The sequence below is a fragment of the Sebastes fasciatus genome, chromosome 5 (assembly GCF_043250625.1).
Source record: "Sebastes fasciatus isolate fSebFas1 chromosome 5, fSebFas1.pri, whole genome shotgun sequence".
NCBI lineage: Eukaryota > Metazoa > Chordata > Actinopteri > Perciformes > Sebastidae > Sebastes > Sebastes fasciatus.
Window position 1 is genome coordinate 26,923,627 of NC_133799.1, and position 27,192 is coordinate 26,950,818.

Genomic DNA, 27,192 nt, shown 5'->3' on the forward strand with positions numbered 1-27,192 from the left:
GTAGTGCTGTTGCCCCACCACACCAGTCAGTGAACAACCAGGAGGGAGCAGCTAGACATGCTGAGCAGACAGTGCATGCTATAGGTTTACCTGAGTTTACAGAAGAGTTATGACGGGGAGCATGTTTAAAACCAATCCCGTCTTTTGTTAACTGAGTGGCAGTAATCACAGAGTCAGTAGAAGAGAGATAGTTGAGTTCGAGAGGAGCAGAGAGGAGGAGGTCTGACTCTGACAGTCAGTCACTGTGTGAGGGAATGGCAGCTCCTCGGCCGATAAAAGGCATCCTGAAGAACAAGAACAGCGCTACAAACGTCAAATCTCAGCCCGACGAAGAGGTACCGGGAGACAGTCCTGAACCAGCAGCCCCGGTCCTCTCTGAAGATGACCCACAGTAAGTGTGCTGCTGCTCCGCTGTGTGTCGTGAGGCTGGTAGCTAGGTAACGAGAGCTAGCTGCACACTTGTTAGCCTCTCTGACGTTAGTTACTGCTCCAACGTCAGAGGCGAACTGTCACCTAAACTCTTCGTGTAACTGTGTTAACTGTGTCTGTGTGGGGGAAGTTTATGTTTCTTTCTGTGTGACTATGAGATGGGTTCTCTCCTCCCTGATAACATCTTGATGGTATGTGTAACTAAGAAGCTAACGTTTACCGCTAGGAGTCACGTTAGCTTGTTGGCTAGCCGGTGATGTCAGATACGACAGGTAACGTTACTGACGTTGTAACGTTACTGTGGTTGTAACGTTACTGAGGTTGTAACGTTACTGAGGTTGTAACGTTACTGACGTTGTAACGTTACTGAGGTTGTAACGTTACTGTGGTTGTAACGTTACTGAGGTTGTAACGTTACTGTGGTTGTAACGTTACTGTGGTTGTAACGTTACTGAGGTTGTAACGTTACTGAGGTTGTAACGTTACTGTGGTTGTAACGTTACTGAGGTTGTAACGTTACTGTGGTTGTAACGTTACTGACGTTGTAACGTTACTGACGTTGTAACGTTACTGAGGTTGTAACGTTACTGTGGAGTCACATAGAGTGACTCTAACGGTGGTCTTGCTAAACTTAGTGATCATTGAAAATATGGGTAACAATATATATATAATAGTGACAACCCCCAGCCAAATATGACCATAATAGGGCAAATTTACACAAACCCTAAACAAAGGTCTGTATTGTTTAGATAGATAGATAGATATTTAGATAGATATTTAGATATTTAGATAGATAGATAGATAGATAGATAGGTAGATACTGTAGGTAGATAGATGGATAGATAGATGGATAGATAGATAAATAGATAAATAGTAACTTTATTGATCCTGAGGGAAATTCAAGTTTCCAGCATCACAGTTCCATAGTGCAAAACATGTTAGTAAAAATGCAGTAAAAAAGTTAGTAGTGAAAAGTACAAAGTACAAAAAAATATACCAGATTTAAAAATGTTAAAAGTGAATATAGTGCAGGGTAACAGCTGTGATACACGACTATTAAAAAAAGTGAATAAAGTGCAGAAGAGACTGTTTAAAAAATAGTATAGTGCATTATTATCTGTCCTGCAGACCGTCCTCTTTTGTCCCCCACACCACACCCTCCCTAGAGAGTTGTTGTACAGTTTGATGGCTCGGGGGACAATGGATTTCCTGAGTCTGTCTGTGGAGCACCCCCAATTTCATGTCCTCATATAACGTAATGTTAGCTTACCATATAATCACTTTGGTGCTATAGCTTAACTTTACCTCTTTGTATGTCTTGTCTTTCTGGAAATAACAAACACCGACTAAATGTTTGTTTTCTGCATATGAAAAAAAGATGGACACTGCTGGCATGAATTGTAAGAACAAACAGTACATTGTCTGCAACAAGTTACATTAAAGTAAATCAAGATCTAGGCCAACTAAAAGCCACTAACAAATTGAAAGGTATTGGCTGTTAAGCTTTAAATTAAAAAAATGGTAAAATATGTATTGCTCAAAGCCTTTGACAGGTGACACAGCCAATTAGGCTGTTGTCAGGCTTTAAAATAGGCGTTATCAGTCGCTATAAGCCCCATAGATGTGGGTCAATTGGGGCCTACTACACCCACTAGTAGGTTTTATCATCTATTTACATGGTAGATAACCCAAAGAAGGTATAAAAGAACACAACAGCAACCAGAGTAATTATGACAGGAGCATAAGTCAGGTAGTTGTGTTTGAGTTTCTAGTTATTTTAACCAAAACACAATGTTTTTCCATGAACTGTTTTTTGGTTACCTAAACCTAAAGAAGTTGTAGTTTTGTTGCCTAAAGCTAAAGAACGTATAGTTTTGTTGCCTAAACCTAAAGAAGTTGTAGTTTTGTTGCCTAAACCTAAAGAAGTTGTAGTTTTTTTTGCCTAAGCCTAAAGAAGTTGTAGTTTTGTTGCCTAAACCTAAAGAAGTTGTAGTTTTGTTGCCTAAATCTAAAGAAGTTGTAGTTTTTTTTGCCTAAGCCTAAAGAAGTTGTAGTTTTGTTTGCCTAAGCCTAAAGAAGTTGTAGTTTTGTTTGACGAAAGCTAAATAACTTCTAGTTTTGTTGCCTAAAGCTAAAGAAGTTGTACTTTTGTTGCCTAAACCTAAAGAAGTTGTACTTTTGTTGCCTAAACCTAAATAAGTTGTAGTTTTGTTGCCTTAAGCTAAAGAAGTTGTACTTTTGTTGCCTAAACCTAAAGAAGTTGTAGTTTTATTGCATAAACCTGTTTTTTTGTGCCTAAGCCTAAAGAAGCCTTTTTGTTTGTGTTCAAAACATGACGTTTCATTCAGTTTTACGACATGTTAGAACGTGTTTCTTTTAAGTTTCACTTTCACAATGTAGTAAGCCCCTAATGACCCACATCTAGGTACTTATAGCAACTGATAACGCCTATTTAATGGCCTGATAACATTCGAATCGGGTGCGTGAGTCATTGAGATTGAAACCAGTCTAAACCAGTGGGTAGACAAAGCAGAGCTGGGTGTACCCCAAGTTATATTTCTAGCGGCTAACATTTGATGTTATATCTGACACTGACAACTGTGTTACAGGCCTGCGCAGCTGGCACTGAAGTACTAGTCTGGGTCAAAAGAGGCAGCAAACTGGGTTGAACCAGCCCTTCTCCATATTCTGATCTGATACTCTTACACCCACCTCTGCTTTAGTTCTCCTACAACCACCTCAAGACTGCTGTTGAATATTCACCATTATCAGTATAACTGCTGTCAAATCCCCTGCTTCCTAAACACATCTCATGTGCCCTTTAGTCCAGGCACCTATTAGATGCTTTGGCAGAGGACATCTGACCCTGCTCGGCATAAATTGCTTCCTGATGTTGGCCAGGAGGATAGTTTGGCTCACCCCACCGACAGTAAAGGACACCCAACTAAAATATCAAGTGTATTCAATGGCAATGGGGACGCCTCAGATAAGAGGTCAAGAGCATTACAGAGGACATAAAATGGGGTATGCCAACAGTGTCACAGTTTAGCGGAGTGACAAGGCTCCATAGTGATCTACCGATGCCTGGGACTGCTAAATCGGCTGATCTGTTGTCTATTAGGTGCTCGGTCTCAGGGTCAGGTTGACAAGAGTTGGAAGATGGTTTCTTTTTCTGGAGCCTTGCCATCTCTTATGCATCGATATCACTGAGACTTTGGCTGTGGCAGCGAGACATAACGCCACAGATCACCAGCCCGTCGGTGCTCTTCTCTCGCACAGCCGCCTCGCGTCTCCTCTCTGCCCTCAGGAAACTGGAGCATGTAGAAACATGTAGCTTTACAAAGCACATCTGCCATCAATCTGATTTAGAACATTTCTTTAAGAACACAAGCTGGTACCATCAAAAAAAGAAAGCATTATTTGTTGTCAAAAAACAGGGTTTAAAATATGTCAGTGTGATTAAGTCTACTACACAAACATAAGAGGGCTTTACACAAATTTAATTCTGTCTGCTGAACAGTCAGGGTGATGAATTGACACCACCCACCTGCCAAATGCTGCCAATCCTTCGATGCTAGCTGGAGATTCTGCCCACTGTAACAGTTGGCTTGGGCTGTATCATCAGTAGAATCATATTTAGATTTTTATCCCTTTTTAAAAATGAGATCTAGTACAAATTAGGGGTCATTAGAAAAAAAATATATGTTATAGTACGATGCTTCTGATCATTTAGATCAACATGCATATGGTGTATATCGATAAACATTGACCAGCTATGTGATTATATTCTCCTCATGTCCTACCAGTTACTTAGGAAGTTAACTAGCCATTCTACGGTTGGTTAAAGCTGCGGTGTGAGAAATTAGGCCATAGAAGGACAGGAGTTATTAGTGAATTCCAGTCCCAACAGTGAAACAAGCTTTCTCTGTGCAAAAATAGTCTCTCTCTGAGTGACGAGGAAGTGGAGGAAAAATAGTTTTTCTAGAAGGATACTGTGTACAGCCAAGCACCAAATCCACAGAGAAGAACAGGGGCTGACCGTGCTGTGCCATGCTGCCACTGTCAAAGCAAATACACACTCTCTCATACGACTGTATGCCTTGTTATTTGCACAAGTTTTTTAATAATTTCTAGCTTTTATTTAGTTTTTTTTGTAGCTCCTATGCAATTTGATTGTGATATTCTTCTATTGATATATAGTCTTATGTCAGTGTGAGTCAGCATATTTTTTTATACAACAATGATCCTTCAGTGTCATCCCCTGTCCAGTATACATACTGAAACTACACCGGTCCAACTTTTTCAGTCCCGATACCGATACCTGGGCTTTGGTTATCGACCAATAACGAGTCCCGTTCCGATACCAGTGTTTAATTAATAAGCCATATGCCTCTCTGTGTGGAAGTGACTGGGATCATTCTTTTATGTGTAAGGAAACATCAGTCTTGACTTAAACATTGCTTTCTTAACTTTGTAAAACAAAATGTAACAAATGAATACATAGATATAAATGTGCTGAATTATTATTAAAATAATGAATCGTAGACCAACAACTTCTTAAACATTTTTTGCAAAATTAACAGGAATTACAATTCAAGTGTAAAACTTTTTAATGCAGCAACAAATTGGTCAAAACTTAAACAGGAATACAAAAAAATAATTATATAATGTATATAATATCTAAACATAGAATTGAATTGAATAGATTGGCCCCATTGTCACCGATATCCGATTCAGCTATTTGAGTCGGTATCGGCCCAGTATCAAATCCGGTATCGGTAGCGGTGCATCCCTAACTAAAACTTTGGAAGGTCTTCACTACTCTGACTGCGTTCTTACTAAGGAGTCCTCTTAAAGTCTTTTTTTTTCACAAATAAACTAAAGATTGGCAAGCTTCATATATCTACCGTTGTTCAGGACAGCAGTTCAGGACAGAACAGCCCAAACATGTTTTCATGCGTATCTGCGTTAATAGTGTGTCTAGCTCATTCTGCAGTATCTAGAGGATATCCTGAAATAGCTCTACAAATACCTACCATCCAGCATTCATTTGGTCCACCACCTATCTATGTTTAAACAATTCGGTTTCCCTCCATAGATTTATAGGAAGAGCATGAACCTCACCTGTTGCTATTGGTTATAATCATTAGAGTACAGCTCTCTTGATGCCTGTTAGAAATGTTTGTTAATCACCTCTTAGTTAATTGGACCTGCAGAAGCTAACTTAACTAAAGCCAACATGGACCTTTGAAAACTATTTTGCACAAAAGATATAAAGATAAGAAATAAAGAAAACCATGCTGACATTGGAAGTGTGGATGGTACAGGAGCCCACATATTCCATTTATTTATTTCTCTTGCAGCTCCAATTCATTTCCTTAAACATTGTAGGCCATTGTAAGGCCTTGGCCACTGTTTTTCTTAACCCATTAGAGAGTGTCACTTTTGTTATCCCTTCAATCACCCACCATTATCTAGTTAACACACCTAGTCATATATAATTCATGGGTGCTTCCATGAAACTCAATCTCTCCTTCACTGTCTTGTGAGCCTCATCCTGACTGTCTGATGGACAGTTTGACTGGCAGGTAGTGAATCTCTGACTTTCCATAATGTGGACTGAAAAAGACCAGTCAGACCAGTCAGACATGTTACCCGCCTGTGTACAGGTCAGTTGAGGCCAACCTGTTTTCACAGATAATTAGTTCAGTTTTTGTATTGTTTTGAAATGCCTGGAACTGATGAATCTGAACACATCTGGTCTACAATGATACAGAGCAGTAACTACTTTAGTACAAGGCAGTAAACTGAGTAAAGAAATACTTAATTATCTCCCTCTTTATTATCTCCTGTGTTCTTGGTACAGAGGTGGGTAAGTGTAATGTCACCTATGGGTGTAATTTCGTTGAAATTCAACATTTGATCTTTGAAATCACATTATTGCAGTTAAATGGTTCCTTCAAATGAAACTTGTGAGCTCTTGCTTACAACATGGGAAGTTGTTTACACAATATGCTTGGCGTTCAAGTGGTTAAGTCGTTAGAACACCGCTGCTAAGCAACGGAAATATTAACGTCACTGCTGGCGTCACAGAAGCCACAGAGGTTAACAATTTAGCAAGCTAGCAAGTTGGTAACATAATGCAGTAAATGCAAAGGCATAAGGACAGAGGACAAAGATGAGGCCGAATATCAACATTTTTCTCAGACATATTATAAAATTACGAAGGAAACCATATACGACTAAAATGACAATATATTAACTTATTATGCACTGAAAAATGAACTTCCATGGCCTCCGCCATTTCTGACAACGTCAACAAACACGTCACAAGTCGTGAACTCTGAGCTTTCCACATACAAGGTCATGAATAACACAAGAGGGGGGCGTTCATATGGACTCTTCTCATGAACACTGTAAACACGACCCAATTTGAAGGCAACAATAAAACATTTATAGCTGCAGTTATTTTGTCCTTTCAGCTTAGATTTAGATTCCCTTCACCAAACACTATTTTACTTGTCAGTATAACAGTGAAAATGCCCTACATATTTTGTTGAAGACATTACTTTTTTTCGAGATCATGACCTTACCATGGCCGCTGATGTGGCCAGAGAATTCTATGTGCTGCATTCCCACCTCATTACTCTGCTTTTCCGCTGATGCACTTTCTAAAGTCTGGACAGATGACAGAGGGGCTTAGTCCTAAATCTACTACTAGCTACTACTGCCGGAGGAAGAAGCCAAAAGAGCAGCGATTTGCACTTGTGTTGAGTGTACCAAAAACTGAAGGAAAATTCAGAAATTCTCCAAAAAAATAATTTTCATACCGAAATTTAGGTTAGTTTTTATTACTGGACAAGCAGGCCAAAAAACAAAACAAAAAAAGAGTTACTCTTTGGAGCTCTGAGAAAACATTGTCAAATTATTAGACAATAACCAAAGTTAATGTTTTAGTTAGGGCTGTCAAAGTTAATGTGATAACCATTAACGCAAATTCAATTTAACGCCACTAATTTCTTTAAAGCATTAAGGCAACTTGTGATTTGTAGGCTTTAGCGGAAGACCTAAGAAATCCATTGGTACCAACCATGTCATACTAGCTTGTCACAAAGGAGGAAATAACGCTCCAAACTTAAGCTAAATTTTGGCGAAGAAAAACTGTCATGGCCGTTTTCAAAGGGGTCCCTTGACCTCTGACCTCAAGATATGTGAATGAAAATGTGTTCTATGGGTACCCACGAGTCTCCCCTTTACAGACATGCCCACTTTATGATGAACACATGCAGTTTGGGGCAAGTCATAGTCAAGTCAGCACACTGACACACTGACAGCTGTTTTTGTCTGTTGGGCTTGAGTTTGCCATATTATGATTTGAGTATATTTTTTATGCTAAATGCAGTACCTGTGAGGGTTTCTGGACAATATTTGTCATTGTTTTCTGTTGTTAATTGATTTCCAATAATAAATATATACACACATTTGCATAAAGCAGCATATTTGCCCACTCCCAAGTTGATAACAGTATTGAATACTTGAAAAATCTCCCTTTTAAGTTACATTTGAACAGATAAAAAATGTACGATTAATTCAGCAATAATCGCAATTAATCTTGGACAATCATGCGATTAATTGTAATTAAATATTTTAATTGATTGACAGCCCAAGTTTTCAGGTCATGACAATAATTCAGATGATGCTTGTGTGTTTGGCTGGAAAAGGGACACGGGTAAAATTAATGAGCAGTTCCCCCGTGACTGGCACTAATTTCCTTCCCTGCTACTTTTGGCTTCACACAGTGCATGGAAGGAGTATATTCTGTGCATTTCGGCCAGCCACTGTCTCCACTGTGCTACTGTTACTGTTGGTGGGTTCAGGCAGGAGTGGAGAGCACAGAGCTGGACCTTTCCTCACTACTCTCTCTGGCTATGCTACCTGATAGCACAGCTCAGCTCTCAGTGATGACTCACTCTATTTAATGAGTTCTCCTGAAGTGTTTTGTCGCCAGCTATTGACCACCCTCGAGAGATAGTCATCATCACATAAGAGATACAGCTCCAGGCTATATTTAGTGTGTGCTAGTAGTTGTTTTTTTCCCTCTTGCAGTGGCAGGTGCATCATCGTTGCATGCATTATAGTTTTTGTGATGATTTGCTCTGAATGAGTGAGTGGATTTAAGGGCAATACCGGTCTGGTGGAAGTAGAACATGATTGGCTGCTTCTGAGATTCGTTGTGTAACCACAAACTCTAGAGTAAAGCACACTAACACCGTAACACACACTCTCCCAGATGTTACTCAGAGCCCTTTCCTGGGAAAGTTTCTGGAGTGCTGTTTATTTCTCAGATCAGAACTTGCTTTAGAAAATGTTGAAGAAACTCTCATTGTCAAATAGTGTTTTTTTAAATTTTTTATTTGAGTCTTGAGGCAACTTTGTTACCTCTGCCAAACAACTGCCTTGTTTTCCAAGTATCAGGATATGAAATCATCCCTGAACAAAACCCTATTAATTATATTCTATATTCTTTGGGTTCTCTGGATCCAGACTCAGACAAAAACTGTATTGCTGTATGTAATAATTGCAGTAGTATGTACTCTCTTTGGGTGTTCCAGTTACACAAACCCACCCAACAAGGTAGCTACAGTAAGTTTACAGAATGAGAGTGCAGTATGTTGGTCAAGGGCATTTTATCAGGATGAACAACACTGGCCTATTTGCTGTCTGTTTACAGAGTGGTTTCTCAAACCACTAGGCCACCTTGCTGCTAATAAGCGGGCCAGCAGCTCATTGCTGCACCAGTTCGTATCAACTAATGTGCTTGAGTCCGGGCCAAAACCCTTTTAAACTCAACTGAATTATTTGGTAACCAAACCCATTTCCCCTTTTCAGATGTTGGTCTTAACTGGGGTTGCAAAATTCCAGGGAATTAGCAAGAATAAAATGGAATTACTCAGGCTGTATTTACTAATTAGCACGTAATTTGCAGGTAGAAACAAGCTTTTTACCATATCATAAGCAGACATAATTGTAAAACATTCTAATAGAAATGAAAATAAATCAACAATTTAGTTGAGTTGACCTTTTAAAAAAAAGACTTCTCTCCATAAACTGGAATGGACTTCCTATATGTCGCACTCCTCATCTTCACTATCAAGGCTGAATTCCTATTTAATGCTGGCATTTTATCTGTACATGTGATGGAAGAGTGCGCTGCTCTTGGACTGCCAGTGCGACACATGCAAGCTCATTAAGAACATCTAAAGCTAACCTCTGAGAATTAGAGTCGATGTAGCATCCAGGGAAGTCGACTTGGCTCGGCATCCACAACCAAATTGATTGACTTCCTCTGTATGTACTTGTGTGTGCGTGTCACTGTTTGCTGCAGGTGCTGAAGTGGTGCAGGCCGCAACACTCATTTTTACCTGCATAAGAAGTTTATTTCAGTGGATTTCTGTAACTGTAGGAAGTGCCAGAGACTCAGGGTTTGCCATGTAGGACATTAACAGGAAATAATATGAAAATTGATTCCTTATACTTCCTTTAATTTGCAGCTTGTCTTGGGGGACGTTAGGAGGACTTCTTTAGTGCTTTGGGACAGAGAGAATGATGTGGTTTGTTTGCAAAGTCTGTGTGGCTCAGGTCTGTTTTTGAGTGAGAGGCGTAGGGGAGCTCTGCAGGCTTGTAGCAGCAGGCAGTCCATTTAGCATCTCTCTCTCGTTTCCCACCCCCTGCCTGTCTCCCATGATACCTGACCTTTTGTTCCATGAACAAGGTCAGGATTTATGTACAGTGTCTTTGCAGGAGAGGCTATGAAGAAGTAGAGATGGTATAACCCAGGTCACATAACTCCCAAAAGCCCCTGGATTTATAGCTTTAGGTTTGTTTGGAAATTAAAAGGCTAAAAATGTGTGAAAAATGAAGTAAATATTGTGCTAATGAGACAATAAAAACTGCACAAGCCTACAGTAATCTGAAAACATTGGCAGTGGAATGATGCATTTTTACTGCAAGATTCAAACAAATGTTTCCGCTTCTCTCTCCTGATCTATAATGGCAGGTGTTCTCTCGTTATCCTCTCGAGCAAAATTTTCCCATTCTGTGCTGATTTAGTCTTTGTTTCTGTTCATTTCCTCAAAGGATTTGAAAGGGCAGCAAGGATTAGAGTAATTGTGAACAAAAAAGCCCAGGCGGAGCATGCAGAGGTGACGGCCTTATTCCCCAGTTTTATTTATTTATTTAAAAAGGATCCCCATTAGCTGATACCAATGGCACCAGCTAGTCTTCCTGGGGTCCGAAATCATGTACATTAATTTATCACATACATACTATATACAACATCACATTTGTGTTACACTAATAACACTCAAATTTTCAAACATATATAAATTTCAAATTTCAAATTTCAAATTCATACACAAATCTTCCACAATTTTTTTTTTTTTTTTTTTTTTTTTTTTGTTTAGCCTCAAGGCCCATCATCAGGGAAAAAGGAACAAAGAAAACAAAGAAAACCATACATGACCAACACTGGACTATCGATCAGCTGTTTAAGTAATGTATTCGTAGATGGTATTTGAATATGGATTTGTTAGAGGATTGACGGTTGAGAACGGAAACATTTGGGTGGATTTAGGAACAGGTGTATTTCAGAGAGGTGGAACAAAAATCAACTCTCGAAAAAGCAATTGTCTCAAACGAGACTGTTGTTTGACTTTTGACCTTATTCCCTCACAGCTGATCAGCCTTAGCGCTCACTCAGACCCTTATTCACATCCGTGATGGATTACCCTGACGCAAAAGCAAATACCAATGCACCTCCTGAGAGTTGCCGAGAGAAACCAAATTGGTGCCGATGACATTTCCGGGCTTTTACGTCTGTGTTCCTAAAATATGCAGTCTGTGTGAAAAGTGGGGCACTTTCAGTCCTACATTCAATCTGCTCGCTCTTCTCCCTGCAGGAATCTGTGGGTGGGCAGCTGGTGCACAGTGGTCCAAATGGACTGACAGTCCTTTTAATCCTCATTTTCTTCTCACCGTGTTTTCTTTGATCCTTTTACAGGAAGAAATCCCAAAAATGGGATGAGATGAACATCCTGGCCACGTACCATCCGGCTGACAAAGACTATGGCCTGATGAAGATAGATGAACCCAGCACACCTTACAACAGGTCAGAGCCTTCTTTGTCTGTGTCTATTGGTAAAATTTGATTCAGTTGATCCTTAAAGTCCGGGTAAAGTAAAATCAGAGATCTCTGACCGACCCTCTTGTGTGCCTGTCATTCGGGATGCACATGAGAATGTGCTGCATGCATGTTCCAGGACTGGGCTCACTGGCCAATCACAACCAAGTTACTTAAAACTGTGCTTACGTCATAGGCTCCGCCGTAGCCTACTTCGTCGCTACTGTTGCGTCTGCAAAACGGCGAGTAAATTGTTTTGAGCGTCACAACCCCCCGTAAAATTACTTATTTCGCTATCAGAATTTGATAATTTCGGTCCGATAACATTTGTAAAGTCTAGAAGAGCCGCGCTATTGAATTATTGTATCCCCATTCAAGTTGCCGGCTCGGCTGGCGAAAGTTTCTGGTGCTCTCTGATGCTCTGCCCATAGAGCATGCGCGTTAACATTCTACAAAAGTAGCGCACAGCATTGTGAGATTGCCAGTCTAATGTAATCAACCCTCACCCGTGGTTTTCAGAGCCTTCAGCGGACACGCCCCCAGCGTTTCAGAGCAGAGGATACTGCTTATTTTTTCATGATTTTGAAACCTAATTTGATAAACTTGCCTTTTTTTTAATCATTCAAATTTGGCTGGGTGGTTAATTACACATTTTTCTGTGGTGTAACAAACTCAGAACACACATTTATTTTTGCTCTATCCGGAATTTGATATTTTTGAAAATATTTGAAATGTTATATTTTAAATAATAAGCTATCTGAAGACATGAAAAAAATTGTATATCCTTCCCTACTCTTAAAATTACCATGTAGTCAATTTAGAGCTCTAACCAGTGCCAGTGTAGGAGAATTGCGTTGGTGCGTGTCTCAGCAGGTTTGTAATCCAATATGCCAGGGTGCTGCAGGGAAGGTCACCCTCGTCACGGACCTTTACTCTTTCTCTCCTCGTGGTCCTATTTCCTGTCTATATTTCCCTCCGTGCTCTCCTTCCTCTCGACCCTTTATCTCCTCTATCAGTCCGTCTGTTTGGTTATCTGCTTCTGTTTGTGTCTGCGTTTCATTTCCTTCTCAATCCTCCCTCCCTCGTCTCATTTTCGGCTTATCTTCATTCAGTTAATTTCTCTCTTTCAGGATGCTGGGGGACGACGATGATGAAGGGGCGCTGAGTGACTCGGACGGCCACAGTGGACTCGCAGCTGATGACCTGGCGTCGAAGTAAGAGATGTGAATGGAAGCACAAACCATGTACAGAGGTAGAAAGGGGAGAAAGCAAGCAATGAAAGGAAAGATGATGAAGTTGGCCCCTGTGACAGCTCTGCTGCCTTTAATTTTTAATTTCTCTGTAGTTGCTGGTGCAGTGCGGAGCTTTTTAGATTTTTAGTGAAGTAGAACTGTAACCTGGGAAAGGAGGAAAAATCATTTGTGCCCAGAGTGTTGCCCAGATACGCCACATGTGAACACACTCACCAATGTCCTTGTCCTCAAACAATAACTGATAAGAGTTTATTTACTATACAGCCTCTGACGTCTTTAAGACACCAGTGACCACTTTACTGCAGCACTACAAAGAAACGTTTTGGACGACACATTAAAAGACTGCAGTGCCAAAGACGTTGCAATACTATTGTTGTAGAAACAAAAGCCGTGTTTCCACTGCATGGTACGGCTCTGCTCGACTCGACTCACTTTTGGTACCAGGTCCTTTTCTCTATGCCGTGTTTCCACTGCAGTTAGTACACCCTTAGTGTAGGCGGGATTCTCAACTGATCGCCGTAGCGACGGTGTGTGAAACTGCCATGACATCATCTTCAACGGGACACTCGCCGATTCATTTCAACTGCAACCAAACAGAAGATTTGCACTTCTTCAATTGTATGTCGTAGTGTGTCCAGCGTAGTGTACGTAGTGTGTCCAGCGTAGTGTACGTAGTGTGTCCAGCGTAGTGTACGTAGTATGTCCAGCGTAGTGTACGTAGTGTGTCCAGCGTAGTGTACGTAGTGTGTCCAGCGTAGTGTACGTAGTGTGTCCAGCGTAATTTTACGAGCTGACATTTTTTTTTTTTTTTTAAATCTAGGTCGAGTGAATTAAAAATTGCGGTCACTATTGACGGCAGATTGGATATTCAAAAACATTGAGTTTGTGCAGGATGTCCCATGTCATGCTAGTGATGATTCTCTCTGACCAATCAGTGGTCTGCAGTATTTTAACTCCACCTCCTAGTATCGGCTCAGCTCGCCTGGAACCTTGACTGAGGTGGTACCAAAAATGGTGGTTCTATTGGTACCATCCACAACGTTTGCTAACGAAAACGCAAAATAATTGTTCTAATGTGTAAGGAACTGAACTGAACTGCTCGTTGAAAGAAACATGTCAGTTATCTTTCCCTGGAAATATGAATCAATTTATCCCTAGACCTTAATTTTCTTACCTAATACCTCCTTCATTTCCCAATGGCAGTAGTGGGATGAAGGTAGGTGTAACCTCCCGGTTAGTGGTGGTGTAATAGAGCAGCTGCTCAGCTGCAGCCTCCCGGACAGAGTTGCCCAGGCAGAAAGTTGTGCCATGTACACGCACACACACACACACACACACACACACACACACACACACACACACTCACTCCCAGACTGCACTGCTGCCTTTGACAGTGCTCCAGGCTGGGTTTACTAAATGCATCTTGACAAACTTCTTCTTTTTTCCACTGAAAGAGCATCGGGCTGAGAGAACCTTGGTAAAGGTCAGCAGTTGACCCCAAACTACATGAAATGTGGCGTGTCCTCAGATTGCTCAGACAGCAGGTCGTTTCACTGACATGTCCTAATATGATAGTGTATTTATTTCTAGTTTGTTCTAACTAAGACACACGTGGAAAAAAAACCATATCTATTATGTGTTGTCCATAACATACGCACAAACATTATAACATAAATTATAAACTACACAGACATGAACCAACCAATGTTACTCTGTGGAGGTTAGCAGCACGCTATGTTTCCATGGAAATGCTTCCTCCATTTTTACTCTCAGCAACAGTAGCTGGTCAACAAACAATGGATTTAAGGGTGTTTCCCATCAGCCTTGAATTTCAGGGGAGAAAAAGTCATTCAATGTGAGGAATAGCTCTGAATCACACTGGATATTAGTACTAAAGACATGCTGCTCAACAGCTCTAGAAAAATAGCCAATTGTGCGTGATAGAGTTTTTCTCCACGGTGCATGATAGTGATGTAGTATTAGTCAAAAGCTGACAGAGAATATACATTACACTGTGCAAACTATTGTTTTAAATATATAGGCTATTTACTTTATTATCTTGGGGGGAAAAAATCCGTCAAAAAAAATCATCACAGTTTTACTAACACTTGTGGAGAGTGCAAAGCGTCGGAGCCACAACACAGTGAAAATAGAAGTAACATACTTGTGCATTGCCTCTTCTCGTCTTTAGAAATTGTGTGTTTTCAAACTGAAAATCTCACTATATGCATGAAACTAAATTGGATACAGAAACTTAACACGTCATCTCTTAGGAGTTTTTAAAAGCAATTCACGGAAACAGGAAATATTGAAGGACAGAGGTTTCATCAAAAAAGTTAAAGAGGACCTATAATGCTTCTGTGCTTTTTCCCTTTCCTTTAGTGTGTTATATTGTTTTTTGTGCATATAAAATGTCTGCAAAGTAACAAAGCCCAAAGTCCACGCCAAAGGGAGTTGCTCTCCCCCACGGAAACACTGCTCCTGAACTGCCTGAAACGCCTTGCTTGAAGTCCTGCCTTTTCCTCTGTAATGTGGTGATGTCACAAAGTAACACATTTGTTTAATAGCTGCCTAGAAGCTAGTTTGGCATGCCCTCAAACAAAGCTAGTCAGAGTGGAGCTGGAGCCTAGTCGGAGGAGTTTGGTTTGGTTAACCAATCACAACAGAGTGGGCCAGCTGACCAATCAGAGCAGACACAAGGTGAACAGAGGTGCTGCAGCACTGTCGGTATGACAAAAACAAAGCGTTTTTTGAACATTAAAGCAGGTAAACATGTTCTAGTAGAAACCCAAAATACAAGTATGCACCTGAAAATGAGCATAATAGGTCCTATTTAATCACATAATAACTCTTAGACAAGCAGAAGCAAACGGAGAGCAGGAGGGCGAATAACGTCTTTATTGTCTCTGGGTGGCATCTTCACCCTCAAAAAGTCTTTCTGTGTTAAGAAACATATATCTGCCACTCAGAGCCGTCTTCTGGATGGTAACGGGAGCTTGAGAAGTGTATTCGCTGTGGGCCATCACGCTTACGTGAATGCATCAATGCAGGGATGGGATGAGCTAGTTTGAGTGTGTGCACCACAGAGAGGTTAGTGATTAGCTCCAGGCTTGCAAGTCAATTAGCCGCCTTTGTTTACTTCCACACGGAGTGCCTTCCATTGTTTTACTCTAAACCCTCCAGATAGTACAACGGCTGCTCTTTTCCTTCGTCCTCTTGTTGTTTCATCTCTCTAACATCCACTCCCCACTCTCTCTAGCCAACTATGCTTTTCTCTAATTCACTGCATCACTTACACTTTCTATCTTTCTTCCCGTCTGTCTTTTATATCCGCTTTGGATATCCGATACCATTACGGGTGCGTTTTGAAACTGTAAGGAAATTGTCTTCCATGTGGGTGAATCAGGCCAGTTTGTTGGAGAACAGTAGTAGTACAGTAAATGGGAGCTTCCCCGGGGCAGTTTCACCGATTCACTACCATCCGCTGAGCCGTAAACCTTTATTCAGTTTGTCCTCTGCTGTTAAAGCTCTTTGTGAGTGTTAGAGATGGAGATAGTAACTCTTGTTATTTTTGTCTCATGCTTGAGTACTCGCACACGCTCACATCTCTTCCCTCTCACTATGCCTACTCTCTCCTCCCCCTCGCCTAACATCTCTCCATCTGCCTTCCTCCCATGTCTGTGTCCCTCCATAGAACGCCTTCTCACAAGTCTCTCCACAACGACCTTAGGAGGAGCAATTGATTCTATTTGGTCATTTAATGTGGTCAAAACACAACAGAGCAAACTGGGAATGGAAATACTGTAAAGAGGCAATTCATTGACATTTCTTATTAACTTATTTCTTGTCTGCTTTTGATCTTCTTTTCAAGGCTGGTGGCAGCAGAGGGCGCTGAGCCTCGCTTCATGAAGGAAGAAGAAGAAGAAGAGGAAGACAGCAGCGAGGAGGAGGAAGAGGAGCTGACTCCTGAAGAACAAGGTAAACATGGAGATTCCTTTCCAATTGTTCACAGTTTGGCTGTATAATTAATCAAATTTAATTTTTTTTTCTGTTATAATTTTAGCTTCCAACATTTATGAAAATAATCATCATAAAACGATTATTCCATTTCGCAGTTACACTCTGGTTTTGTCTTATGTTATAAATCCAGCGCACACCTTTCCTTTACAGCGGTGCACTTTCGCCCCATGCTGGTGTGCCGTGAACGGGGCCCAGGGTGAAGGTGGCGCTTTACAGCACCCCTCGCCCGGACCTCGCCGCTTAGTGCTCGCTGTGCCCTCTCTCCCTGCGGGTGGGGACAGAGCTCCCTGCTCATGGCGCGACTATTATCATTGCAGCAATGTTGGCAACCCACCTCGTCTCATTAACCATGCTTTGTGGATGTGACTTTTTCGCCGTGTCATCACCATTCTGTATGTGTTTGTCCAATGTGTTTATGATTAAATTGTTTACTAGAGCACGAAGTTCTTCATAGATCTAGCCTCTCAATTGGCTCTCAAAGTGCACCAGACTGATCATTTAACTTTAAAATGTAGCCTACAAAATGTTCTTTCTAAATGCATGATGTTTCAAAAGTCAATGAGTCATCGTGTCAAAATAATCGTGATCTCAATATTGACCACAATAATCGTGATTATGATTTTTGCCATAATCGAGCAGCCCTAGTTCACATCCACACCCGCTAGTGCCTTCATTTATCGAGTCTCAGTGTAATATTATCATGTTATCCAGTTCACCTTAATATAAACTAAGTGTCCTCTGCAGCGGTGAGGGTGAATGAGTTCAGAGTGAATTGCTGGTGGAGACGGATCGGTTTTGGAAAGGGCTCCAGTGTTATGTGTGCTCTTTCAAGACAGACAGACAGACACACATACACATACACACACACACACACACACACACACACACACACACACACACACACACACACATCCATACATACACATGCTTTTGACCATTCTCTGACCTTCTATGTGCACACACACACACACCTCCCTCTCAGATATAGTGATGTGAGTTGAGCTGCATAGCACAGACACACACACACACACACACGCGCACGCGCTGTAGAATTTGAACAGGTTTGCATGCCTGCTTGTTGTTTCACATTTCTATCTGAACTATGCAGGTTAAAAGCGAGAGAACAGTCTGGAAACTGCAAATCCGGTCGATATAATCCAACCGCAGAGCTGCAGCGTCAGCACTTTTTGACACCCAGTTCTAGACGTGCCAACTTGTGCCACCTATAGGAACGTTTTAACATCAGTTTTAGAGCTGCAGGTGCTGATTCAGGTTGAAGAGAATGTAGGAATGGAAGAAATTTATATAAAATATTTCCTCATGCTTAGTCCTTTTGTGAGGTCAACACAAAATACAAGACACACTTGTGTCTGTGTGCAGCCAATATAGCTAGTCTGGTATACATATTTTTTTTAAAAAGTCTTTTAGAAATAGCACTTGTTAAAGTTAAAGGTTTCCTGTCGAGTTTTAGACCTCAATTAGCACTATGGGGCCCTTTAAACATCCATAAACTAACAAAATAAATTGATATAGTTTGACTTATAAAAGTTTTTGTGTGTAGTCATTTGTCTTTTTGAAGAGTTAATATACAAAGTAATTCAACACTGTATTAACTTCAGCAAATGAGAATAGTAAATACTTTTAGTTTATTTCGGAGCTGCTAATTTTTGCATAGAGACCATTGTTTGTGTTAGACTTCTGCCACAAGAGCTGCCCGACAGCGCCAGGATGAAAAGAACCTCTCATTTTCAAATTAAAACTTTATTGCTGCTTGAATAGACCTCATTCCAACCTTCACTGTTTACGTTGCATCTCCACCTGTCATTAAATATGTCAGTGGGACATCACTTACTGATAAACACAGAGCCCAGCATCGCCTTTCTTAGCCCCGCATAAAGTCTATCGCACCCTCCATTTACCTTATTTTAGTGCAGTTACCATCCATCACAGCAGCAAACGCTTGAAAGTCATTGTTTACTAAAATAAACCTCATCAGTTGCCTCGCTGTGTCCCATTTGGAGTCTTACCCCTTTTTTAAAGTAACTTTGTAACAAACAATAGAGACTCAGGAGCAACTTTTCATGTGTGTGAATGTGGAAAAGTCTGTTAGTAATGATGAAAAAGTTGAACCATTGTTTTTATCAGTAGAGTCATAATAATAGTATAATTAACCGCCCTAAATTCTGCATGTAACCATTGCTTTTGGCAAATTAAAACGATTTCAAATGTATCTTCCTCTGCAGCCAAAAAGTCGCATTTTCAGATGATGAGGAAGATGCACTACAACGAGGGCCTGAACATCAAGCTGGCCCGACAGCTCATTGCCAGCGAGCTAGAAGAAGACGAGGACGCAGATGAAGAGATGAGGGACGACGGGGACGAAGAGGCGAGGGAGGAGGCGGAGGAGGCGGAGGAGACGGAGGAGATCAGTGTGGACCCGCCACAGGAAGGTAAGGGCAGGCAGACTGTGTCAATGTGCACATCCGGATGAATAATTTCCAGTCCAATAGTTTTTCAGTATGGCTAAAGAGGCGTAGCGGTGTAGCACACCTTGCAAAATCTAGCTGATGTGAAGAGGTTCAGAAATAGTGGTTTTACGCACTGATGCACGCTGTCAGTGTGGATGTCATTAGATTAAACAGCTGGCTGCTGTTTGTTTGTGCCGCCCTGTGGTTCAGTTACTCGCAAAGCTGCATTAGGAGGAGCTTCCACTGAGCACAACGGGTCAGGATAAAGGATTTGTCTTTATTTATCACATACTCAGTTTGATCTGCCCTGATGCTAATCTAGCAAACCTGTTTTAGGCATGACTACGCATATTTCATGACAAAAAAAAAAAGAGATTTAGACTGGCTTCTGTAAGGCTAATAACTCTTCAGGTAATTAGTATATACTTTGTTGAACTTAAAGGAATAGTTCAGTTGTTTTGAAGTGTGGTTGTATGAGGTACTTATCCATAGTCAGTGTATTACCTAGAGTAGATGACGGTTGGCACGCCCCCAGTTTGAAGAAGCAGACAGGAGTTACCACATGGGATCAAAGCAATGTACTGCTGTGTACGGGGCCGGCAGACTACCTCAAAGAGAGGCCCCCCTAAAGAAATTGTTATCAGTTTAAATGTACGCTATATTTAGAATATTTTCGCCAGTTTACCTTGCCGTCAGACAGCTATACAGTCTATGTTTCTGACGGGGAACTGAAACTGTTATCTATGATCTCGCCAAAGTCACCAGACTCCATTGAGAAGGAAAAAAAATGGTAATTTTACTTCGCAGAACACGGGAGTTGCTGGTCTACCGCTGTCTTGATCGGTTAGTTTGTTTGTGTTTTTGGGTGATTTTGGTTAGTTCCGATTCACAAAGTCACAATAGCACAAACAAACTAACCGATCGAGGCAGCATTACACTAGCAACTCCCGTGTTCTGTGAGGTAAAATTAAATTTTTTTCCAATGGAGTCTGGTGGCTTTGGCGAGAGCATAGGTGGATACAACGGCTTCAGTTCCTTGTCGGAAAGGGCTGTCTGACGGCAAGGTAAACACATTTAATTTAATGATGTCGATTTTTTTAGGTGGCTAAAATATGTTTTGCTGCCAGCCCCATCCACAGCAGTACATTGCTTTGCTTCCATGCGGTAACTCCTGTTTGCCTCTCCAAACTGGGGGTGTGCCGACCGTCATCTACTGTAGGTAATACACTGACTATGGATAAGTACCTCATACAACCCCAATTCTGAGTTTTCAGTCTGGAAATTAATGTAAGAAAATAAATTCCAAACAAGAAAAAGTGAGTGAACCCCAGAGGAAGCATCAAAAGTATAAAAGCTGTAGCTAGAGATTGAAACACTTGAGGGCAAAAACGAACTTTCTGATACTGCAGACTAATTGCACTAAAGATATGAAACTAGATGTCGAGTTTTTTTGTGCAACCCGTTTTTAATCAGGAATTTTGTTCAATTTCCCCCAGCTACTCTATCTGGAGGATCAAAGTACAGAGAGAAGAAAAGAAATTGGGGAAATATTACATTTGTATCTTTCTATTCTCACAGCTGTCTGCCTGTTTTGTCTCTCGTTTGTTCTCCAGCTGATTCTCTGGACTCGTAGACGAGGCTTCTCTCCCACCTTCGGCCCTGCGTGTTGGCTTCAGATCCAGACAGACAATGCCGCTGCGCTCTGTGTTTTTAACGCTGGGCCTTTACAGCAGACACCGCTTCACCACTCGTATAACAAACCTCAGCAGCCAATAAAAACTCACGGTCATCTGTCTGTCTCTACTATTCCTTAGAACTGTACAATATAACCTTCAAACTCTCTGGTTCCTAACCACCAGAAAGAATCAGTACAACACACAAGAAAAGACTGTTGCTCCCTCTTCCTCCTCTTCCTCTCTCCTGTTGCCAAGAATTTCCCCTCCTACCTCCTCTGGACTGACATAGCACTGAAGAATATGTAATTCTGACCCCGAAAGGAGGATCAAGGCCTTGTAAAAAAACAAACTGCTGGATACCAGGACTCCCGTCTGGCTGCTCCACAGTCCTCTGCAGGCCACAGAGCCAGTACGTCAGCCCTGGAGGAAGCCAGGGGAAACCCCACGGCCTCACTAAGGGCATAACTGAGACATGACGACAGCGCTTATACCGGGTGCTCTACAGATGGCTTTTATTTTTGTTTTGCTTTGTGACCCACCTCTCTGTTGCATTTTCCATCAGTACTTTTTGTGGTAAAAGTTGGACATGATGACCAGTTAGGTTCCTTATTTTAACTGATAATTCAGGTAACCTATTCATATCAGCATAATAGTGTTATGATAATTTAGGAGCTATATATTAGTCTTCTAATAGGACAAGACAACATGACCTACATAATCTAAATTTTATTATTAAAAAACATCCAGATTTGACATCATACAACCAACAATATATACTATTTATTGACATGTATGCTGTGGTGTCACACTTTCTGAATGGCTTTTTGCTTTAGACCAAGTAAAACAACACAGATTGTAATTATTATATTGGCACTTTGCTCATTTTGCCCCCTTATTTACGTTTTCTCTTTACGAGCAACATCACACCAAACCTCATTTAAAGTTCTGGCAATTACAAAAAAAACATGTATACCTCATAGAACCAGACTCTAGGCCTTTTTTTCTAAATTGAATCCACTGATTAATCTGGCGTATAGGTTGTCTATCAAGAGAAACTTTTTTCAGTAAAAACTCAGCATTTAAATTGATTTGTAAAAGATTGACGGAAAAGCTGGTAATAAACATTTCAGGATTATGGCCCCTGTGTTTTTCCTGGCCATAGCAGTAAGGTAATGAAATTGGCACTTAACACATTGTATGTCTTTAGGAGGGACGGCGTTGTAGTCCCACGTCTGAGGTACAGCACGTGCTACTGATAAACAGGACAGTGTACCGTCTTTAACGAGTTCCGTCTTTAAGCACCAGGCTCTTGTGTAGATCTGACAAAAGAAGAAAACCAGCGCTCATCATGCTCTCGCTTAAATGATTTGTGTTGTTGACTTTTCATTGCATGGGAGCTTCACCAGACTGAGTGAATTTGTTTGAAGATGGTACAATCATTTAGTGTGTGTTTGATTTCTCACCCAGCTTCATCACACTTTATTTAAAGTTGTCTGATCTACTTGAGTGTCTTGTACGACGCAGCTTGAGAATGTCAAAGAAAGAGTTGTTATTGATGCTACTGACTATAGTTAAAGCTGTAGAGTTAACCACTAAGGCTTATTGGAGGATTTTTGTAATGTCTGGAGTTCCTACAAGTGTTGAAAGTTACTACGAGAAAGTCTTAAATTGTTTGATTTGACAAATATTGAGAAAAAAACGTTCCTGGTGGTGTGATCTAAACGGCACTACTCCTGTCAGTTTCTGGGGGATTATCCTGAGCTACATACACTGTATGACTTCACGAGACAGAGTCGAATGAGAGAAAAGCACGTAGGAACCCTGAGTATGTCTTGTGTTGTAATCTCTTAATTTTCTTCTGACCCTTTAATTCCTCACTGTGATTGAAAGTGTTGAGCTCTGTATTAAGGGAATAACAAAGATCATTACACACCAACAGTATGACTTCTGCAAACATACCTTTGCAGTTTATTTTGTTCTTGTAGTTTAGCATTTGGTGGCGTTTTCTCTCCATGATAAAGCAACTTCCTTTGGGCCATTTCCACCAACCTACAAGCTCACATCCGAGCAGTTAATTATCACATCATTACTGTAGAGGAAACAGGAATATGTCTGGAAATACAGATTTTTGACGATGCTGTTTGTCTTCTGTTGTGTTCATTGAATTTGCGAACAGATAGAAAAGACAATTGCAGAGAAGCTGAGATGATCTGTTTATGTTCTCGCTTAAGACAAAAGGACAAAAAATCGTCCAAAACATGACTGACATGATCACCCCGTACGTCGGTGGTTATTACCTGTCAAATGTGCCTCTTATGTATTTATGTACATGTGTGTAAAATGAACAGGCTATGCTCCCTGTTACTGTGTTTCTTTTTGCCTCACGTGTCCACTGTCTCGCTTTTTGTTTTTGCACCACTTCTGCCCCGTTTGTTTTCTGAGGATGACAGACTGATGAAGCACTGAGTGTCTGTCTCAAAAATGACCTGGATGTTAAATCCAATGCGTTTTTGTAATTCCAGTTTGCATGTCCTTAATCATCCGATTGTGTGTATTCTGTTTTGTTTTTGTCTCCTATCATTAAACAAATGTTGTTAGGAACTAATATCTGTTGTGGCCTGCTTCATCTGAAGAGTCACGGCTCTGATTTAGTTTTTTTTTCTTCTCCTTTTCTTGTCATTCCTTGACGAAAATCACAAGCTACTGTAAGTGAACTTGATCTATGGTCTGTGATCATCATGCCCCAAACGGCAGAAAAAAAATCCATATTTTTAAGTTTTATCCAACTAATCATCTATCTTAGCAGTGATGCACAAAATACCTGTATTATAATAGAAGTACCATAACAAAATTAAAATATGCGCCATTACAAATCTCCATTTAGATGTTTTTGCAAGCGGGAATCAGAAAATTAGATAATAATGAATGATAATATTAATAACATAACTTTTTACATTACATAAATACCAAATAATGATAAACAATAGTAACAACAATAATAATAATTAAAAAGAAAAATGATAAATATAAATGCATATTTAAATAATAAATAATTAAATACAAATGAATAGAAATAAAAGTGCTAGTAGTCTACCTCAAAATGATGCACAATACGATACACATGAAACAGAAAATGAGGTATATATATTTATATATATATATACTGTATATTTTACTTATATAAATACTAATAATGATATTCATAATAATCATAATAATGAGAATTACATAAATACATACTACTACTATTACTACTACTACAACTACTACTACTACTACTACTATTACTAATAAGATAAGATATGATATTCCTTTATTAGTCCCGCAGTGTACAGCAGAAAAGGGTATAGTGCAAAATACAAGATGCATCAGCTAACACAGTAAAAAAAAGAGCTAAACAAAGTGTAACAAAATATGAACCGTTTAAATAGAAGGAATTATTATAATGATAATAATAACTCACTTTTTTTCCTTTTCTTTTTTTTAAACGTTTGTACATTGTTTTCCAAGACACAAAATCATTTCATCTTACAATATCAATGAATAAGACAAAGAACATGCCATAACATAATCATAAATCCATTAGCAATATTATTATGTGAGGGGAAAGAAAGAAAATAACAATTATAAAAATAAATTAAAGCAAGGAGAAATAGTCAAACAAACAGACAAAATAATAATAATAATAATAATAATAATAATAATAATAATAATAGAAAAAAATGATGGATGGATAAATAAATAAATAAATAAATGTTGTGGTCTTAAATAAAAATGAAGTGCCAGTACTCAACAGTATAGGCTACTTTGATGCACACATTTTCGGGTGATCTATGAAATGACAGTACCGCTATCTGACCACCAGATGTCGCTGTTACACAACATATCTGCCGCTCTCGTTGTGTTTCAGGAACTCTAATAGGATAAAACAGAGGGACTGTGTTTGTTCTTACCAGGATTATCCTGCATGTTTACAGCTAATGAACGCATCTTCTGCTGTTTCATTCAACCACAAAACAGAGAGAGAACCCGATAACAGGTCAAATGTTTTAACATATCCGTCTTGTTAACGTTTTAATACTTAAGGAGTGATTAAATGTACAGTATGAAATATGGTGGAGTAGAAAATAAGGAGGCGTCCTGACTGCGTCCACTGACACAGAGATCGTGTAGGAAACACAGAAGCATCACTGTTGGTTAGTTTTCTAGTGCACACTATTTTTCACGTTCAAAGTTTCTTTATTATCATCATATGCACAACAATTACAACGAAGCAGTCGTTGGCAATGAAAATCTATGGATCTCAGGTTCCCTTCAACAATGCTCATTAAACATGTAAAAGAAAACCACACAAGTAATAGCAAAATGAGATTCTAAGACATAAAGTAGTGCAAGTTAAAATATAGGGCTAAAATATAAACATATATAAAATATAAAATAATGTGAATGTGTGGTTCATAGTATTCAAAATGGATAAACTGAATGAATACAGGGATGTAGTATATATACGTAATGAGCAGTAATACATATATATAACACAGAGGTTGTATTAAGAGAGCTAATAATGGTGCTGTAATACTAATGACTTCTAATTATTATTTGGAAGTATTTTATTTTATTTTACTTATTCAGTTAAATGTTCAATGACACTTTTTATTCATTTCCAAATAAAGAAGAAATGCTTCCAGATTATTGTCCTTAAAGGAAATTTGTCCTGCAAGCAGGTTAAGAAGGTGAAACACGGAACACATAAATAAACATGATAAAGTCCCCAAAAAAATCCCATAAAAGTATTTATGTCAGTGACGGCACAACATAAATAACTGAGAAAATCCAGCAGCAGTCATCAAACCCGATCATCCGTGGTTTAAGCAACAGTTGTCACCCATCTATTTTTATATAGAAGAGTGATCATCAGCTGACTCACTGTTGAGCATTTTGTGTCAAAGAGTTCCCCACACTGCTAAGAATAAATGCTGAAGCCTTGACTTCCATGTTATATTGTTGGTCTAAAAGACTTGAAATTAAATGTAGTGAGTCTGAAAATATTGGACGAATCTAATAAAATCCACCATGTATGCGTAAGTTCTTAATTATAAACTCTGCCAAATGTTTATGTTGGTTAAAACCAATAAAAGCTTTTGGCACCTTGCTAGCAAGACATTTTGATACTTGGAAGTCCAAAAGTCCTCCCTCTCATGGGATTACAGACATTTTTTATTTCCTAAAATTGGAAAGACAATAGACTCACTTTTTTTTTTTTTTTTTTTTTGACTTTTATTGACTCAGTTAAACAATAAGCTACATGTAATTTGTTTTCCAAGATACAAAATCTTTTCATCATACAATATTAATGAATAAGACAAAGAACATGCATAAACATAAATCCAAAAGCAATATTTTTATGTGAGGGGAAAGAAAGAAAATAAAGAAAATAACAAATATAAAAAAGAAAATTAAAGCAAGGATAAATAGTCAAACAAACAGACAAAATAATAATAATAATAATAATAATAATAATATTAATGGAAAGTATGTGGGGGAAAAATAAATTAGAATTAGTCAAAATAATAATAATCATGGTCATAAAGAAAGGAAATGCATAATATAAAAAAAATAACATGCCATAACATAATCATAAATCCAAAAGCACAATTTGTATGTGAAGGAAAAGAAAAAACAAGAAAGAAAAGAAAAAATAAATACATAGATATTATGACAAAATAAGTAGTGACAAATGAATAGATAATAAGTAGATTAAAGCTGATTGTGAGACAGTAATATGAGGGGCTATAGAGTATCTCATCATAATACTTGCCCTTATTCTGCTTATAATAAAAACATACTTCCCCAGGGGCCAAATAAGAGAGAAGAGGGAGAGAAGAATAAGAAAACAGCATAAAAGAAAGCAAAATATGATCATTACATGGGCCATAGGAGAAGACTTTTCCCCCTTTTTCTCATATTTCAATTCAATTCAATTCAATTTGCTTTATTGGCATGACTGTCAGGTGAACAATATTACCAAAGCGTCAATTCAATATAAATAAAAATTAAAGAAGAAAAAAATAAAAACAAAAACATATATATACATACATACAATTCATTAAGCAAATTACAATATATAGATATTTAAAAAGAACATGCATGTAAATGGAAGAAAACAA

General features: G+C 39.3%; 1 protein-coding gene across 1 annotated transcript; it reads left to right on the forward strand.

Moving 5' to 3' along the window:
• The first annotated feature begins 22 nt into the window (after window positions 1-22).
• ppp1r2 (protein phosphatase 1, regulatory (inhibitor) subunit 2) lies at window positions 23-23,630 on the forward strand. The gene is made up of 6 exons (XM_074636202.1): window positions 23-391; window positions 11,489-11,596; window positions 12,739-12,822; window positions 16,733-16,839; window positions 19,125-19,331; window positions 20,963-23,630. Exons 1-6 carry the CDS (start codon window positions 255-257, stop codon window positions 20,980-20,982), a joined length of 663 nt encoding a protein of 220 aa, XP_074492303.1. The 5' UTR covers window positions 23-254; the 3' UTR covers window positions 20,983-23,630.
• The last annotated feature ends 3,562 nt before the right edge of the window (window positions 23,631-27,192 follow it).

Bases quoted from the DNA above. Each gene is read 5' to 3' on its own strand.
- ppp1r2 (XM_074636202.1), top strand. From the start codon at position 255: ATGGCAGCTCCTCGGCCGATAAAAGGCATCCTGAAGAACAAGAACAGC. The intron at 11,597-12,738 runs GTCAGAGCCTTC...TCTCTCTTTCAG, and splicing joins CCCAGCACACCTTACAACAG to GATGCTGGGGGACGACGATG. The intron at 12,823-16,732 runs GTAAGAGATGTG...CTTCTTTTCAAG, and splicing joins GCTGATGACCTGGCGTCGAA to GCTGGTGGCAGCAGAGGGCG.